The 16,524-nt window shown below is 51.6% G+C and overlaps 1 protein-coding gene across 3 annotated transcripts in view; it reads left to right on the forward strand.

The window, feature by feature from the left end:
• The window catches only part of FCHO1 (FCH and mu domain containing endocytic adaptor 1), a 52,809-nt gene extending 37,984 nt beyond the window's left edge, over nucleotides 1–14,825 (forward strand). For 2 of the 3 annotated variants that reach the window (XM_036741984.1, XM_036741983.1), the window contains exons 10-27: nucleotides 2,995–3,039; nucleotides 3,328–3,412; nucleotides 3,809–3,833; nucleotides 4,651–4,708; nucleotides 6,015–6,199; nucleotides 6,322–6,346; nucleotides 6,609–6,660; nucleotides 6,868–6,959; nucleotides 7,061–7,333; nucleotides 8,273–8,385; nucleotides 8,741–8,828; nucleotides 9,664–9,775; nucleotides 11,095–11,250; nucleotides 11,478–11,610; nucleotides 11,982–12,181; nucleotides 13,011–13,066; nucleotides 13,956–14,120; nucleotides 14,449–14,825. In XM_036741984.1, the coding sequence (XP_036597879.1) occupies nucleotides 2,995–3,039; nucleotides 3,328–3,412; nucleotides 3,809–3,833; nucleotides 4,651–4,708; nucleotides 6,015–6,199; nucleotides 6,322–6,346; nucleotides 6,609–6,660; nucleotides 6,868–6,959; nucleotides 7,061–7,333; nucleotides 8,273–8,385; nucleotides 8,741–8,828; nucleotides 9,664–9,775; nucleotides 11,095–11,250; nucleotides 11,478–11,610; nucleotides 11,982–12,181; nucleotides 13,011–13,066; nucleotides 13,956–14,120; nucleotides 14,449–14,471 (1,886 nt within the window). In that variant the 3' untranslated portion in view covers nucleotides 14,472–14,825. The remainder of the gene's footprint in view (nucleotides 1–2,994; nucleotides 3,040–3,327; nucleotides 3,413–3,808; nucleotides 3,834–4,650; nucleotides 4,709–6,014; nucleotides 6,200–6,321; nucleotides 6,347–6,608; nucleotides 6,661–6,867; nucleotides 6,960–7,060; nucleotides 7,334–8,272; nucleotides 8,386–8,740; nucleotides 8,829–9,663; nucleotides 9,776–11,094; nucleotides 11,251–11,477; nucleotides 11,611–11,981; nucleotides 12,182–13,010; nucleotides 13,067–13,955; nucleotides 14,121–14,448) is intronic. The other variant, XM_036741985.1, reaches the window with a different exon arrangement.
• The last annotated feature ends 1,699 nt before the right edge of the window (nucleotides 14,826–16,524 follow it).

Here is a 16,524-nt window from a genome sequence, read left to right on the forward strand (position 1 = left end):
CACTAGACTGTGATCAGTCATGCCCGCCTGGCTTCTAGGTTTGAATCGTACAGACCTGCCGAATATAACTTATGACTGGAAGGGGCCAGAAAGTTCATCCAAGTCTACCTCTCCTTATGAGACGATTCTCATTTTCATCCTCTGCACCTCAGTTTTCTCATCTATGAAATGAATGATCTCTGAGAGCCCTTCCAACTCTGTACGCATAATCCTAGGACCTTAGGACATTTCCATTGCTTTGAATCTCCTCCTGTTCTAATTCTGCAGAGATGGTGAAATACCGTGATTCATAGCCTTCGAGCACCGTGGAAGACTCTCAGTGGAATTTTTGTATTGGGGAGCTCTTTGGGAATCATGGAAAATGCTATCTAGTTTCCCAGGCAGTCAGTAATATTTATTAAGCCAGGCATGGTGCTAAGTTCTGGCAGAATAAAGAAAGGCAGAAAACATATCCTGCCCTTTGTTCAGTTTTTTTTTTTAGTTGCGTTTGACTCTCCATGACTGTATTTGGAGTTTTCTTGGCAGAGATATGGAATGGTTTGCCATTTCCTTCTCCAGCTCATCTTACAGATGAGGAACTGAGGCAAACAAGGTTAAGTGACTTGCCCAGGGTCACACAGCTAGTAAGTGTCTGAAGCCAGATTTGAACTTAGGAAGATGAGTCTTCCTGACTCTCAGCCCTTGGCTGTGTGCACTATGGTGCCACCTAGCCATCCAATGTACAAATAGCTTTGTACCAACAAAACAGAGACAAGATAAATTAGAAACGATCAATAAAGAGAAGGTGCCAGCATTGAAAAAGATCAGAAAAGACCTCTGGTAGAAGGTGGGATTTTAGGTGGTACTTGAAGGAGCCAGAAGGCTGGAGGAAGAGGAGCAATATTCCAGGCATGGGGGACAGCCAGTGCAAATACTTAGAGTAGAGACATGGAAGTGTCTTGTGTGAGAAACAGGGAGGCCATTGTCACCGGACCCCAGAGTACATGGGGGAGGGGTCTAAGGTCTAATAAGACTGGAAAAGTGGGAAGAGACAGGTTATGAAAGGCTTTGAATGCCAGAGGATTTTATATTTTATCCTGGAGGTGATAGGGAGCCATTGAAGTTTATTGAGAGTCAGATGTGTGTTTTAGGAAGATCATTTTGGCAGCTGAGTGGAGGATACATTAGAGTAGAGAGAGACTTGAGGCAGGGAGATCCACCAGTAGGCTAGTGCAGTAGTCCAGGCCTGTGCCAGAATTCCTACTAGGAATGTCATGGTCACCTTCCTACTTTGGGGACTACTGTTTAAGAAGGACTTTGGCAAGCTGGAGAATGACCAGAGAGCAACCAAGATGATGAAGGGCTGTGAGTCCCAAATCACATGAAGATCATTGAAGGAAGAGGGGATATTTAGCCTGGAGAAGAAGTGTGGGCATTGGGAGGCAGGGCATGACAGCTGTTTTCTAGTATTTGAAGGTCTGTCATGTGGAGGAAGAATTGACTTGTTCCATTTGGTCGGAGGGCAGAACCAGCAGAAGTGGGTAGATGCAGAATGATGCCAGTTAAGACTTCTTGGAGATTAGAGCTCTTCAGAGGTCTCCGTGATAGAGCTTGACAATCATTTGTCAGATATGTTATGGTGGGGATTCCTTTGTGTATGGGTTGGCCTCCATGGCAACACTTAGATTCTGTGATTCAGATGGGAGGCTTTTGAGTGGTCAATGACTCTTTGACCACGTTCATTTCTTGCTCCTTAGACCATCTCTTCCAATATATTTTCACCATCGTCTCTCATACCCACTATCATGGTGAAGTCACCACATATTTAGGTTAATGCTTGGTGATTTGGTCATTGACTTAGCTTGGAGGATCTCAGGTTCTCTGCGGAATTTCTCTCGATGTCCTTTGTAATAAATGTTGGTGTACGCGTGACAATTCTTTTCAGGGAAAATGACAGAGCGTCCCAGGGAATGAGGTTTCTTTTGCTGCCTGTGGCCACCCACTGAAGCGTCTTTGCCAGTTCCTTTGTATCAGCCCCTCTGAGCAGAGCCCAGAAGCTGCCTTATCCTTTAGCTGAAATTCTTTTCAATGCTAGTCCCATTTACATAGGGAATATCAGCCTTGCTGGGGTTCATTTCCTGTCACCTATAGTGGGTCAGTCTGTTGCTGGATAAAGATTTCACATTTGGGGAACCAGGCACCAAATCAAGGTTCATAAATGATCTCAAAGCCATGATTCTTTGCATCTGCTGCCCCACTCCACCCTTTTCTCTCTCTGTGACTGTCTCTGTAGGAGTGAAAGGGGCCTACACAGGACAGAGGCCTAGTTCATATTTTTCTTTGTTTCATGGGATGCCATGGCCAGAGATTGGTCTAATGGCCTTCCTCCTAGGGATGGAAATAATCTTCTTCTTGCTAGTTTGGTCTTTAGACAACAGGCATAGTTGGGGGCCAAACCTTGCTAGCTTGGTAGACCCTGCCAGACCTTATGGGTCACTTCTGTGCCATGAGGAGGCAGGGTGTTCTGTGAAGGTAAAATTGTATCTAGGTATTTGTTTTCCTCCAAAGCTCATGTTAAAGCTGTCTACTTTGAAATTAAAAAGTCCCAGGGTATAATGAGGTACTCTAGCAGGAAGAGTGGAAAAAGCATGGGATTTGAAGTCAGAGGACCTGGGTTCAAATCCTGACTTTTCCATCTTGAGCCTCAGTTTCCTCATCTGTAAAATGAGGGAGAGATAGACTTGAATGAACTTTAAGGCCCCCTCTTGGCCCTAAATCTGTGACCTCTCCCTGCCTCTACCATTACACGGCCTTGGCCAAGCCGCATCCTTTCTCCCGGCCTGTTTCCTCATCTGTGAAAAAGGGAAACATTGTATTCAATGAGCTCTGAAAATCTGACTCTGAGAGATGCAGGAGATGGCCCTTAAAGGTAGGATTTTGACAGATAGAGAGGGCAGGAGAAACTGGGGGAAGAGAGAGAACCTTACAGGGTCTCCCCAATTTCTTCTTTCTCAGGTGTCGTAGACTTTGAGGAATACAGCTCTATGGCCCTTCCGGAAGGCAAGTACGTGTGGGGGCCCCTGGAGGCCCTGCCTGGGCCCCCCACCCCCGACCCCCTTACCCCTGTCCTAGGGTCTGCTCAGACCCCAGAACCCCTGGAATTGGACGGAGGAGGGGAAGGGGGATGTGGCATGGCGATACGGGTGGGGTCCTTCCTTTCTCCTTGCCTTGCCCCCTCTAACATCCACATTCAGGGAGCCTCCAGATTCCATTGTTCCTTCCCTCGGGGTTCAATGCCCTTGTCCATCCCCTCCCTTCCCTCCCTATTCCCCCCTCCCCAATGCGTAGGTGGGAGACGCCTCCGAGGCAGTGGTGGGAACAGGCCCTTCCGAATCCCTGGGCTGAGCCGGAGGGAGCGCGAACATCGGCCATCGTAAGACTTACCTAGCCCTTCAGAAGGCCTTGGTCCCACCCCAGGATGGCTGCTGGGCCTTCTTCCCCTCTTCTGGGTGATCCTGACTTGGAGTGGGCTGGGGATAGTGGATGATGAGGGGCCCAGGGATCAGGATTGAGAGGGTTGGGGTTCATGGTCCTAGGAGTAGGGAATAGAGGAGAAGGGAATGGAATGGGACTAAGATGCCCTTGGGACCAGGAGAGAGTTGGCTTGGGCTAGGGGATTAGGAGGTGAGAGACAAGGCCTTGAGAGAAGAAGGGAAGTGGGAGGAGGATGCTGAGCTCAGAGGGGGTGGAGGGTCTAAAGGAAGGAAGATGAGCAAGGATGGGGTTCGAGGGAGCTGGCCTCTAATGCCTTGAGATCTTCTTCCTCCAGGGACTCCCCAGAGGCTGAATCAGTGGTGAGTAGGGGCCATGAGAGTTCTGCTCTCCCCAACAAGTCTAAGATCTGCCAGTCCTCCTACTGCATGGGGCCCCAGGCTAGGTACCGAGTGAGGCTGAAGGCAGAGTGCCCGCTACCCCTAGCCAGAGAACACAGCACATCACAACTTGAAGTAACTCACCTAAAAGACCATTCAGAGACCCTCATTTTTCTCAGGGAGTGGAGGAAGGGAGAGGGAGTTGGTACAGGTAACTAACTGAAGCCCAGGGAGGGGAACAGACTTCCCCAAAATCACACTGGGGGTCAGTGGCAAAGCCTGGAACCAGGCCATAACAGTTGGTCAACAAGCATTTATTAAGCTCTAAGCCAGGCACCGTACCAAGCGCTAGGAATAGAAAGATAGGGAAACAAACAAACAAATTCAGGCCCTGCTCTCAAGAAGCATAAATTCTAATGCAGAAGAAAACATGTAGATATCTAGAGACAGGCAAGATAAATACTATGGAGTATAAGAAGGTGATGGGAAGATCAAGGCATTTGCAGCTTCCGTGGTGCCCAAAGGGCCTCTGGCAGAGAGCTGGACTTGAGTTGGGTCTTGAAGGAAGCAGGGGAGCCAGGGAGCAGAGGTGAGGAGGCAGCGCCTCCCAGGGATGGGGTACAGCCAGTGCAACGACTTAGGTGGGAGATGAAGTGTTGGGAGTGAGGACAGAGCTCAGTGTGGAGGGGAGGAAGGGAGGTGCTGGGCTCTCCCAGGAGGGTTGGTGTGTCTGTCTGAGGGGGCATGGAATGGGGGGCCTTCCCCTTTCCCAGTGTCCCTGATACACCTGTTCCCCCAGGCATGCCCAGTAGTGGACGAGGAAGGCTTCACTGTCCGGCCAGATGTCAATCAGAACAATATCCTTTCACCCTAGTCCAGGGAAGAGGGACCTGGGGAGCAGGGCCAAGTTAGAAACTCGCTGCCTCTCTTACCCCCTTCCCAGCCTGCCCAGGGCCCTGAGTGATGGGCCCTGGGTCTGGCTAAGCGCAGAATTCAGGCCTGGAAAGTGATGAATGATCACCACCTTGTGGCCACCGTGGAGAATGGCAACCAGGCCACTAGTGGGTGCTGGACCCTGGAGCAGACCCCAATAGCAATGAATCATAACAGATTGGGCTTTGATTTAATTAGCTTAGAGAAGTCCCAGGTAAGGACACTCCTTCCACCAACACAGGTAACACTTCTTCTGCAACTGATAGACTTAGAGAGTTTTCTAGAGTTGACTTTGAAAGAAAACAGGAATAACCACAATAACAACGTAATAAGAGGCGTGGCATAGTGGCTCTAAGGATCAGGAGGTCCTGGGTTCGAGTACTGCTTTTGACACATACTAGCTGGGTGACCCTGGGCAAGTCATTTGTTGGGGCTCTAGGTAAGTGGCAGGGACCAACTCGAACTGGTAGATCAATGAGATCCCAGAACTTTATAATAATCGATGATGATGACCACGACATGAGGTCTGCCTTCAGGGAGGCCCTTGGGTGAGAAAAGGATGTGGGGCTACCTAGAGGAAGCCTCTGGTGTGTTTGGAGAGACACATTCCTAAGAGAACCCTCGGTCCATAGAAGGAAGGAAGGAGGGGAGGGAGGGAGGAAAGAAACAAGCGTGCGTTATATTCCTGCTACGTGCCAAGAGCTGTGCTCAGTACTTTACAAAGAGTCTCCCATTTGCTCTTCCCAGCAGCTCTGGAAGGTCGGCGCCCTTCATTATCCCCATGTTGCAGATTAGGAAACTGAGGCCAGCAGAAGCAAAGTGACTTGACCATGGTCACACAGCTTGTGAGTTTCTAGAGCCGTATTTGAACTCAAGCCTTCTTGGCTCCAGGCCTGGCCCTCTATCCACGATGCCACCTAGCTGCTTCTGTGGGGAGAGATGTGGCCTCTGGTGTCAGGTCCCTCAGATCTGGAGCAAGAAGGGAACTTAAAAGTCATCTGGTCCAAATGCCTCATTTTACAGATGAGGAAACTGAGGCCCAAGAGGCAAGATTAGAACCCATCTCCACTGTTCATCACCAGATAGAATTGTTACTAGGCTTTCTGTGGGCTCAGAGGCTCCATCCATTCATTGCTGGGGATGCTGCGGAGGGGCCTGTAGCGGAGGCAGGAGACGGGGGGGAGGGGGGGGCATTACAATCTTTTACTTACCTCTTTGACCCTGGAGCACCAGAGCGGGAGAACCCACGCTTCTGCTCGTCTAGTGACTCTGACTATGACGATGAGGAGGAGCCCCGAAAGTTCTTTGTACAAATCAAACCGGCCCCACCGCCCAGCCAGTCCCGGGACGCCGAGGCTGCCGCAGCCCAACTCAAAGCCACGGCGGGCAGCTTGATCCTGCCACCGGGCCCTGGGGTAAGGAGCTGGGCGGTGGGGGAGATGTTGCATGAGGGGCAGTGGGAGGTCCGAGGCCCCAGTGGGGTAGATAGGTGGGTGTATATTGGGGGGACCTCCTGACACCCCGGTTCTGTTCACAGGGTACCATGAAACGCCATTCCTCCCGTAAGTGCCACTTTCTATTATTACCAGGCTGAGGGTGGTGGGAGTGGCTGGGCTCAGACTACGTCCTTGCCCCAGCCTCCTTCTCCAGCCCTAGCTTCTTCCAGGGACTCCCAGCCCTCTGGGTCCTTGCCCTGGGGACTTCATGGGATTGAGTGGCTGGACTGAGTGGGAAGGAGAGCCTCTGGGGACCCAGGTGGGTGGATCCTATTGGTAATGAATGGGGGAGCGTGGCAAGCTTAAACTGATGTGGGGTTTCTTACAGGGGAGATGTCAGGGAAACCACTGAGGCCTCACTCGGCCTCCAGAGCCATCCGGTGTGTATGCGTGCAGGGGAGGGGCGGGGGTGTAACAAGTCAGGGTGCATCTATATGCTCCCACACCCAGGACCCCCACCCTGTGCTCCAATATCTTCTCCCCTCGAGCCCTGTATCATGCCCTTTCCCTCTGTGTTTAATCCCTCCCCTCCCCACCATTTGTAGCCAGGGATCTAGCTGTAAACTCTACCCCTCCCCCATCTCCAGATGTGCAGAAAAGCCCCAATCAGACGTGCAGCTGTCCAAGGCCCTCTTTGGCCCTCCCCTGGAGTCAGCCTTGGAGCCAGAAGACTTTCCAGGTGATGGTGGGGGGCAGGCCCTTTAGAGGAAGCCAGGCTGTGGAGCTGGCCTCCCCACCTCTCTGATCCCCTTCTCTTCCTCTTCCCCTCCCCTCCTCCAGGCTCTGGCAGCTACGGCCTTACCTCTAGCCCTTCTCCCTTCTCCTCCTCATCCCCAGAGAATGTGGAGGACTCAGGTCTGGACTCCCCATCGCACCCGGCACCTGGCCCCTCTCCAGACTCCTGGGTTCCCCGACCAGCCACACCCCAGAGTCCCCCTGGGGCCAGAAGGCCTCCTAGCTCCCCACCAGCCCGGCCCCACACCTGCCCTGCCTGGACTGCGCCAGGGGGCCCTCCAGGATCCGAGCCCAACTCTGACCCCTGGGCAAGTGATGGTGAGTCTGACCCCCCCCCCTCGTCTGTCCCTTGCCCATTCCAAAATTTCCAGTTCTCCCAGGTTTGGGGGATCTTAGAGTCCCAGAGAAGGGAAGGCCCCCAGGAAGCTCCGATGGGCTTAGACCAACCTCTCACTCTTCTTCAGTCTTCCCAGGAGGGCCCGCCTCTGCTCAAACACTCCCAGCGATAGAGCCTCTCGAGGCAAAGCTGCCTTCCTCTCGCTCCCACCCGCTGCTCAGGGAAGCTGAGTCTTCTCCCCTCCCCTTCTTCCCAAGCTTCCTGGGGGTATGGGGTGGGTTGGATGTGGAAGGGTGGCGGTGGGATGCGGCGGAAAAGACCCTCACCTGGGACACCGGCAGACGAGGCTCTATCCTGGCTGGGCCAACCTAGGGCGTGTTCCTTCCCCACTCTGAGCCCCTTTCCTGATCTGTGAAATTGAGACCCTGGTCTTTCCATGCCCTGCAGGGAACTGTTGTGACGAAAACACTTTGTAACCCTGGAAGTGTCATTAGAAATTCTGATCGCTGTGAGCTTGTGTGTTATGGGTGCCGTGCGCAGTATTGGACAGCACTGCGTGTGTTGTTATACATTATGGATCATATATATTACATAAATAGTATACTACACACATAACTCAGATAGACCTGAGTTCAAATCCTGCCCCAAATACTTCAGGTCGTGTGACCCTGGGTGAGTCACTTGTTCCTGTCAGCCCCATTTCCCTCGTGAGGATGACAGTCGCACCTACCATACAGGGTTGTGGAAAGCATCGAACGATGAGATATTATAGACACACACACATACACACATTGTGTGTGTACATGTACGTATGTGCGTGTATGATGCTCTGCCAGCCCTACCATATCACGTAAATGACGGCTATTATGATCACTGTCATTGTTATGGTTCTTACCCGTCTCTCATCCCGCGGTGCCCAGACCTGGTACCCGCTCTGCCCGATGCAGGGCCCCGGGAGGGACAGGCAGTGCTCCCCAGAAGAGGCCATACCAGGAAGACGCCTAGTACCCTCACCCGGAGCAACGGAGACCTGGTGAGGGGAGCACGGTCCCTTGGGGGCTAGGGCTGGCTGGCCGCTTGGCACATGCTTTACTTCCCATAGTACCTGGTTGCTCATAGGTCTGGGCTATGCCAGCTGCAGGACAGGATGGGGGGACCCTGGATGGCTAGAATGGGGCAGGGAGAGTAGAGGAGTGGGAAGAAGCTCCAGGGACAGCGTAAGGGGAGGTGGGCATTGGGCACTGCTGAAGGGGTGCTCTTACCTCTGCCTCATAACCTGGGGTAGGGAGTCACACCCCAGCTCCCCAGTCTCTGGGCCTCTGTTTTCCTAATGAAGAGGGTCAGAAGTGACCTTTGACCGGCTCCAATGATCTCCCCTTTGCTTCCAGTCTCGTTCCTTGAGCCCCTCCCCGCTGAGTTCCTCCGTCCCCAGCAGCCTCCCCGAGAGGAGCAGCGGCTTCTCCCAGTCAGGCCTTGGTATGTCTTGGGCTCCCTGTAGAATGGACAGGGTGGGGGTGGAGGGCAGGGCCTGAGCTGGCATGTGGAGCAGACAGGGCCCTAGGCTGGGGAAGGGGAGACCCAGTGACAGGTCTTCCAGTCCTGAGATAGAGCACAGGATGACTGTTGGCCTGTAACCTCCCTGAGGGCAGGGCCTGTCTTGTGTATCCCCATACGGGTTGACTGACTAAATGTCAACTCAGAAGACCAGGGTTCAGAACCACAGCTCTGCATCCAGTTAGCTGTGTGTCCTTGGGCAGTTAACATGTGTGGCCTCGGTTTTCTCATCTGGGAAGTAGTCAGGGAGAGCACTGGGAGGCCTGCCAGCTCTAAATCCTATGATCCTCTAAGTACCTAAAAGGCCTTCATGTGGAAAAGGGATTATTAGCCTCCTTTGTAATGGCCCCTGAGGGCAGAACTAGAGAGGTCGATGGAAGGGGCCCTAGCTAGGCAGATTTTGGCTCCAAGTTAAGAGCTGTTCAAAAGTGCAGTGAGTTGCCTTACGTAGACAGTGAGCTCCCCATCACAGGAAGACTCCAAGGAGAGCCTGGACCACCTGCTGCCAAGGGCATTCCTTTCTGCAGTCCCTCCATTCTAACTGGGACATCCTGTAATTCTGAGCCCTAGCTTTGCCCCACACTGGCTTTTGTGAATTTTGCCCCTCACTGGGCCTCAGTTTCCTCATCTGTAAAATGAGACTGGATTCGATTATCCCTAGGGATTCTCTCAGCTGTTACTTCATCCTCTGGTGCAATTCTTTGAGGGGCTCCTGGGGCTGAAAACTGATCCTGTCTTGTCTTTCTCTCCTCTGCAGGGATCTCCAGGGGCCCGAGCCCCGTGGTGCTAGGCTCCCAGGATGCCCTGCCTGTAGCCACTGCCTTCACAGAGTATGTCCATGCCTATTTCCGGGGCCAGGATGCCCCCAGGTAGGCCATAAACTGGAGTAGATGGGGGAAGAGGGGAGTCAAGTCTGACCAGGGTTCCATCACTCATTCTGCTTGCCACTCAGGCCATTGTAATGCTTCCCCCTAAAGATCCCCCCAGGCCACTAGATGGTCAAGAGGACACAGACCAGGGCTTGAGGTCAGGGATAGAACTGAGGTCCCCTAACTAACTCACTGCATCACTGTGGGTGAGTCTCTTTACCTACCCGGGCCTTGGTTTCCCTCTTTGTAAAATAGGGTATAGTCCTTGCTGGCCTCCTGGCCTTCCTCTCCTCAGAGTTCTGAGGCTCAGGTGAGATCACGCATGGGAAAGCACATCGTAGACAGTAGTGATGTCACACGCAGTGGCAGGCCCAGCATATCCTGAGCTAGCGTGACAAAGTGGGTGGAAGGGGGAAGGCCCAGTCTCACATTTGGCCTGGAAAACGTGCTACTGGTTGGCCACACCTCGAGGTGGCGCCGGCAAATATCTGAGATTAGAAACGCCAGATGAGGCATGGGTCTGTATCTGGGGAGGAAGGCTCCGTTGCACAGGGAGAACATCACAGGTCTTAGCAAAAGAAAATGAGAGAAAATATAGAATAATATATAAACTATATTCTGTATGCTAATATGTTATATATTAATAAAATATTTTAAATAATAAAATTACAATAAATATAGAAATATATTAATATGTTCTATGGATTCTGTATAACTATTTTATATAAAATATATGATGTGTAATAATGTATTGTATTATATATCAAATATATTTTATATAGATTTATATGCTGAGATATTTATGTTAAAATATAATTATTTATTAAATTGTATTTATTTGTAAATATATTTTCTATATTTATATGATGGAATTGATATAATAATCACTGTAGATAAACAGAATGATGTATAAAACAGTGGTGATAGCAGTAACAACCACCCTGAACATTGGATATCTTATGGGATTTATGGAGAATCGAATAAGAAAATCTCGTAGTGATACCAATACCAGTCACAACCTTGGACACCCTCTAAGGTGTACAAAGTGTTACATATATTATCTCATTAGGCTTTCACAACAACCCTGGGAGGTAGGTGCTTTTATGATCCTGATTTTATAAACAGGGGGACTGAGGTTGAGAGAGGCTGAGCCCAGGGGCACAAAGTTAGTGAGTGTCGGAGGCAGGATTTGAACTCGGGTCTTCCTCACTCCAAGTCCAGCATTCCATCCTTTGTGCCATAGCTACTCCTAGGAAAGCTCTATTCTCTGGAGGTGAGGCTCAGGCCCAGGTGCCACCTCTGCGCTCTGTGCCCCACAGCTGCATGGTAAAGGTGACGGGTGAGCTGACCATGTCCTTCCCTGCGGGGATCGTGAGGGTGTTCAGTGGGACGATGCCCCTGCCTGTGCTCAGCTTCCGTCTGGTCCGTACGGCTGTCATCGAACACTTCCAGCCCAATGCTGATCTGCTGTTCAGGTGTGGACGACGCTGGGGGTGGGGAAGCTGGTCCAGCCCAAGTGCGGGGGGTACCCTGGGCGTGTGGGCAGGAGATACAGGCTGGAGGCCCAGAGCTAGGAGGATCATGAGGGGCTGCAGAGGGGAAGGACGCAGGGTGGGGTTAGAGAGAAGAGCCAGGCTTTGACCTTAAGCCTCAGGGTGGCTATGGGAGACCAGGGCCAACCAGCCCCAACCCTGCTCCACAGTGACCCTTCCCAAAGTGATCCAGCCACCAAGGACTTTTGGCTGAATATGTCTGCTCTGACGGGGCATCTACAGCGCCAGGCAGAACAGAGCCCAGCAGCCTCCTACTACAACGTGGTGCTGCTTAGGTACAAGGTGAGGCCCGGAGGGGGAGCCAGGGCGTCCACCAAGGAGAATCCCAGCTGTAATCAGAATGGACAAAAGGAAGTTCCCAGGAGGGTGGGCTCAGAAGGCCTGGACCCATGGATGGGAGGGGGGATGGCAGCTCTAAGCGGATGCCCAGGAAGAAGGGATGGTAGCTCTCCAGATGCACCCAAGGGGACAGGATGGGGGGCTTTCATTGCTCACATACAAAGCCAGTATTGATCAGCTTCAGAGCTGGAAGGGGCCTTCATGGCTAGGAGGCTGTCAGCCAATACACAGGACAAATTGAGGTGGGCATGGGGGCTCAGAAGACAAGACCAGTCGCTCCTCTATCCTAAGCCGTTCTCCTCCTCCCTGCCCAGTTCTCCAAGCCTGGGGTCCAGGCGGCTCCTCTGCAGCTCAGTGCCCACTGGCAGTGTGGCCGTGCCCTGACCCAAGTCTCGGTGGAGTATAGTTATTGCCCAAGCGCCATGGCCCTGCCCACCCCACTCACCAACGTCCAGATCCTGCTGCCTGTTGAGGAGCCTGTCACGAATGTCCGTCTGCAGCCCGCTGCCAGCTGGTGAGCCCTTCCCTGGCTTCTCTGGGTTTTCCATTGAGATAGTGGGTAGAGGGGACCTTATTATATTCTGGGATCGTGGGGCCATCAGTCCATGAACTTATTTAAAGAACCCACAATGAAGCTGGCGCTGTGCCAGGTGCTAGTGAGACAAGCAATCCTGGCCCTTGAGGAGCTCACATGCTATCCAGTGAAGCCACACATACACAATCTACCATGTATTGAATATATTCAAAGCAAATATAAGGTAATTGAGGGCTAAAGGTAGCAGATAGGGAGACCAGGAAAGACCTCAATAAGTGACACATAAGCTTTGAGGGAAACTAGAGATTCTCTGTACCAGAACTGGGGCCAAGAAGGGGCTGTCGTGAATGATTGAATGAATGAATGAATGAATGTTGTTGATGAATCATGTCTGATTCTTCATGACCCCATTTGGGGTTTTCTGGACAAAGACACCAGAGCGTTTTGCCATTTCCTACTCCAGCTCATTTCATAGTTGAGAAAACTGAGGCAAACAGAGTGAAGTGACTTGCCCAGGGTCACACAGCTAGTAAGCAGCTGAAGCTGGATTTGAACTTAGGTCTTCCTGACTCCAGGCCCAGCATCGTATCTACTTTGCCAGCTAACTGCCTGAATGTTTGAATACAAAAACATTTCATTAAGCATTTACTATGTGCTAGGTTCTGGGGACAGAAGTATAAGCAAGCAAGACAGACTCTCCTCGAGGAGCTTGCACTCTAATAGGGGAAGACCACACATAAAGGAGAGGTGGGATGGACTGGGGGGGGGGGATGGCCCAGCTGAGGTCTTTACCCTTTTCTACTCATAGGAACCTGGAGGAGAAGAGGCTCTTGTGGAGACTTCCAGATGTGTCAGAGGAAGGGGGTGAGCCTGTACCCTTGGAGGCAGAGAGGAAAGATGAGCTTCCTCTAAGCTTCCTGGATATCTTCTGACCCCCCCCCCCCAGGCCTAAATCCTCCGCCTACAGAACCTTAAAACAAATCTCAGAGCTGGGAGGGCCCTTAGAACCCAGGATGTCAGAGCTGGGAGGGCCCTTAAAACACAGGACGTCAGAGCTGGAAGCGGGGCCTTAGAACACAGGATGTCAGAGCTGGGAGGGCCCTTAGAACATGGATTGTCAGAGCTGGGAGGGCCCTTAGAACCCAGGACACATTTATTAAATGCATACTATATTCAAGGCATTGGGCTATGTACTCTTAGACGTAAGGATGACAACAGGCTCAGTCCGGGCCTCTGAGGGGTAGAAAGTGGCATTTGATTAGCTTGTCTACAAATAATTAGAGGACAGTCAGTCAACAATCATTTTCTAAATACCTGCCATGTGCCAGGCACTCTGCTAAGGGCTGGGGATAGAAAGGAAGACCGAAACCGTTCTGCCCTCAAAGTGCCCCTCCAGTGAGGGAGACATAAGGTACATGCAGAGTGGATGGGGATTCCAATATGGCAGAGATCTAGACAGTGCTCCAGGAAAATGTGAGTGGGGAGAATCCCTCCTCACCCCCATCCCACGGATTGGCACATAGCAAATCATTGGCCACCTACGTTCTCCTCTGGGAGCCTAGGGTGATGGGGGCAGGGTGGTGGGGCATCAACCACGAAACCTCCGTGGCTGACAAGGAGACTGGGGGAATGTGAATCTGTGGGCCTAACAGCTCTATATGGCTCTCTCCTCAGGCCTAGAAGGGTATTATAGGGAATGCCCTGATTCCCAGGGTTAGGCTAGACCAGCATCTAGCTGCCTTTGCCCCCCCAGGCCAAGGCCATCTCTCTGCCAGCTGGGAACCTCTGTCAGGGCCTAGCATGCCCGGCCCAGTGGCCGCCCACTTCACCAGTGAGGGCAGCACCCTGTCTGGGGTGGATGTGGAGCTTGTGGGCAGTGGGTACCGCATGTCTCTGGTGAAGAGGAGGTTTGCCACAGGTACTAGGGGGGACATTCTCCCCTTCCCCGGGGCTTCCTATATCATTATGTCCCTATATGGCCCTACCCCTGGGGTCCCCAAGAAAGGGTCTGAAATGTTGCTCCCTGTAGGTGATGGAAGGGGAGGGAGTGAGGTGGGGAATAGATTCAAGCCTGGGATTGGAGGAGGTGGGGGGGGATCCTCTGGGCTCAGGATACAGGAGGGCCTCAGAGACTGCCAGGGTATGGAATGGGAAGGGGCGGAGCTGGAAACCCACTGATAACACAGAACCAAGAAAAGAAGCCCTAGCCCTCTCCCCGAGCCTAAGCAGCCCTTCATGTTCCACAGGGACCTATCTAGCTGGCTGCTGAGTTGGACTGGCTAGCCTGTGCTGCTCCCTCTCTGGGCTTGGATTTGCACTTTGGCTCCATGCTGGGGCCTGCACCTCCTCCCTCCCACCCCACACCCCCAACTTTGGACCAGGTTGATTTTAAATAGACACTGAGTGGCCCCAGCCCTCTGGGAGGGGGGGAGGGTGTGGTATGAACTGGGAGGGTCGGGAAATGGAGAGTGGGGGCCTAAAGTTCCCCACCCTGGGCTGAGCCTCACAGGTTTCCTTCCCCTGGGCTTCCCCTTCCCTCCTACACTCCTTCTCAGCCCAAGGTCAGCCCAGCCCATGGGGTTTTATGTCATTTGAATAAACACTCTATTTTCTAATAAAATTATTCTGGCTCCAGGTGTCTTCTTAGTTGGGGAAAGGGAGACCAGATAAGAGGAAGGGGGTTCAGCTTGGCTACTCTGTGAGTCTTTCAATGTGGAGACCAGTCCAAGCTCTGCATTGGAGGGGTTTTGGCAAGAAAAAACTCACAAGACCAGCGAACAACAATGTTAGAACCCAGAATGTCAGAGCTGGGAGGGCCCTTAGAACACAGGGTGTCAGAGCTGGGAGGGCCCTTAGAACACAGAATGTCAGAGCTGGGAGGGCCCTTAGAACACAGGAGGTCAGATCTGGAAGAGGCCTTAAAATACAGAACCTGGAAATGTCAAAGCGGCCAGAGGCTCATGGTAGCTGCCGACCTTTATATAGTACTTTTAATGTTTGCCCGGTTTCCCACACAGATTAGCTTCTGTCAGATTTCCCCCTACCTTGGCAGATGAAGAAGAGGAGAAAGCTGATGGTCACTTACTTTGCCAGGGGTAGCAGAGGTGGGCTTCCACCCCGCTCAGGTCTTTGTGTCCCCAGGTCTAGACTTGTCTCCCAGCTGCCTCTGGGAACTCCCTCCAACTCTAAGTTTATGATGCTATGACATAGAAAGCATGAATTGGAAAGAGTTAAGAAAATAGGTGGTGTGTCCTTGGGCATAGACCTGAGTTTCTGTACTCAGGGTCACCTGATTTTCTGGCTCCTGTCCCAGGGCTCTTTCCCCTAATTCCCTTTCTTTTGATTTTTTTTTTTACACCATCTTGGGTATGTAAGAATCATGACTTTTTCTGAGTTCCTGGTCCTACCACATTCTTACAAGGGTCATTCTTGGAAATATAGCTTCTGTTCCTGGTGTCTGGCCTACTTACAGCTTCTCTCTCTCTCTCTCTCTCTCTCTCTCTCTCTCTCTCTCTCCAGATTTAACTCTGTCTTGTCTGGCCTCCCCTCCAGGGTTCCGCTAAGGGTCCAAAAACCTTAGGACTGTCCCTGTAGAGGGAAAGATAGAACAGGAACTTCAGTAGCAAAGTTTTATTGAGGAAGGCAAGCCTACAACCTAATCCCACTATTGTAGGAAGAGGCTGGTTATGAATGATGTCATTGATTCCAATGCCAGACTCCTTCACCACAAAGGTTTCTGTCAATGTCTGGATGCCAGATAAGATGGGCACATCTAGTGACAGCTGAGACAGCCAGCCTCTTTGCACTAGTTTCTAATTCATACCATGGTTTATTTGACCATGATCAACTAAAGTTAAATATGTCTGTATTTGCAAGGTACACATAGCGTTTTAGAGCACATGGGAGGTTTCATATACATATTTCAAAACATATTTACACACTATAATGGTGAGCTGCCGAAGTCATTTACCGGAATCCCAAGGTAAGATGATGTTTATTTATGAGGCGGTATTCCTTGTCTTCACTTTTGGGAGTGGGGGCTCTGCTCACACTTGTACACGTCCTCGGCCATCTACACTGAGTCATTTAACCAACTTTTTCCTGTTCTTGCAGTGCTGTGCCTGGCCCTGGACTCAAGCTATACTTTCTTGATGCTTGGGCTTAGATACTTTCATGGCTTTCCAGGATGTCCTTGGCCAGGAGTTCTTGATCTGGGGGTGCTCGATACCCATAGAAAGATGTTAGAAGGTCCATGAGCCTGATGGGGAAAAAAACAAACTACAGCTTTATTTTCACTGATCTCTGATTGAAAGTGAGCATGT

The sequence above is a fragment of the Trichosurus vulpecula genome, chromosome 1 (genome assembly GCF_011100635.1).
Source record: "Trichosurus vulpecula isolate mTriVul1 chromosome 1, mTriVul1.pri, whole genome shotgun sequence".
Taxonomy (NCBI): domain Eukaryota; kingdom Metazoa; phylum Chordata; class Mammalia; order Diprotodontia; family Phalangeridae; genus Trichosurus; species Trichosurus vulpecula.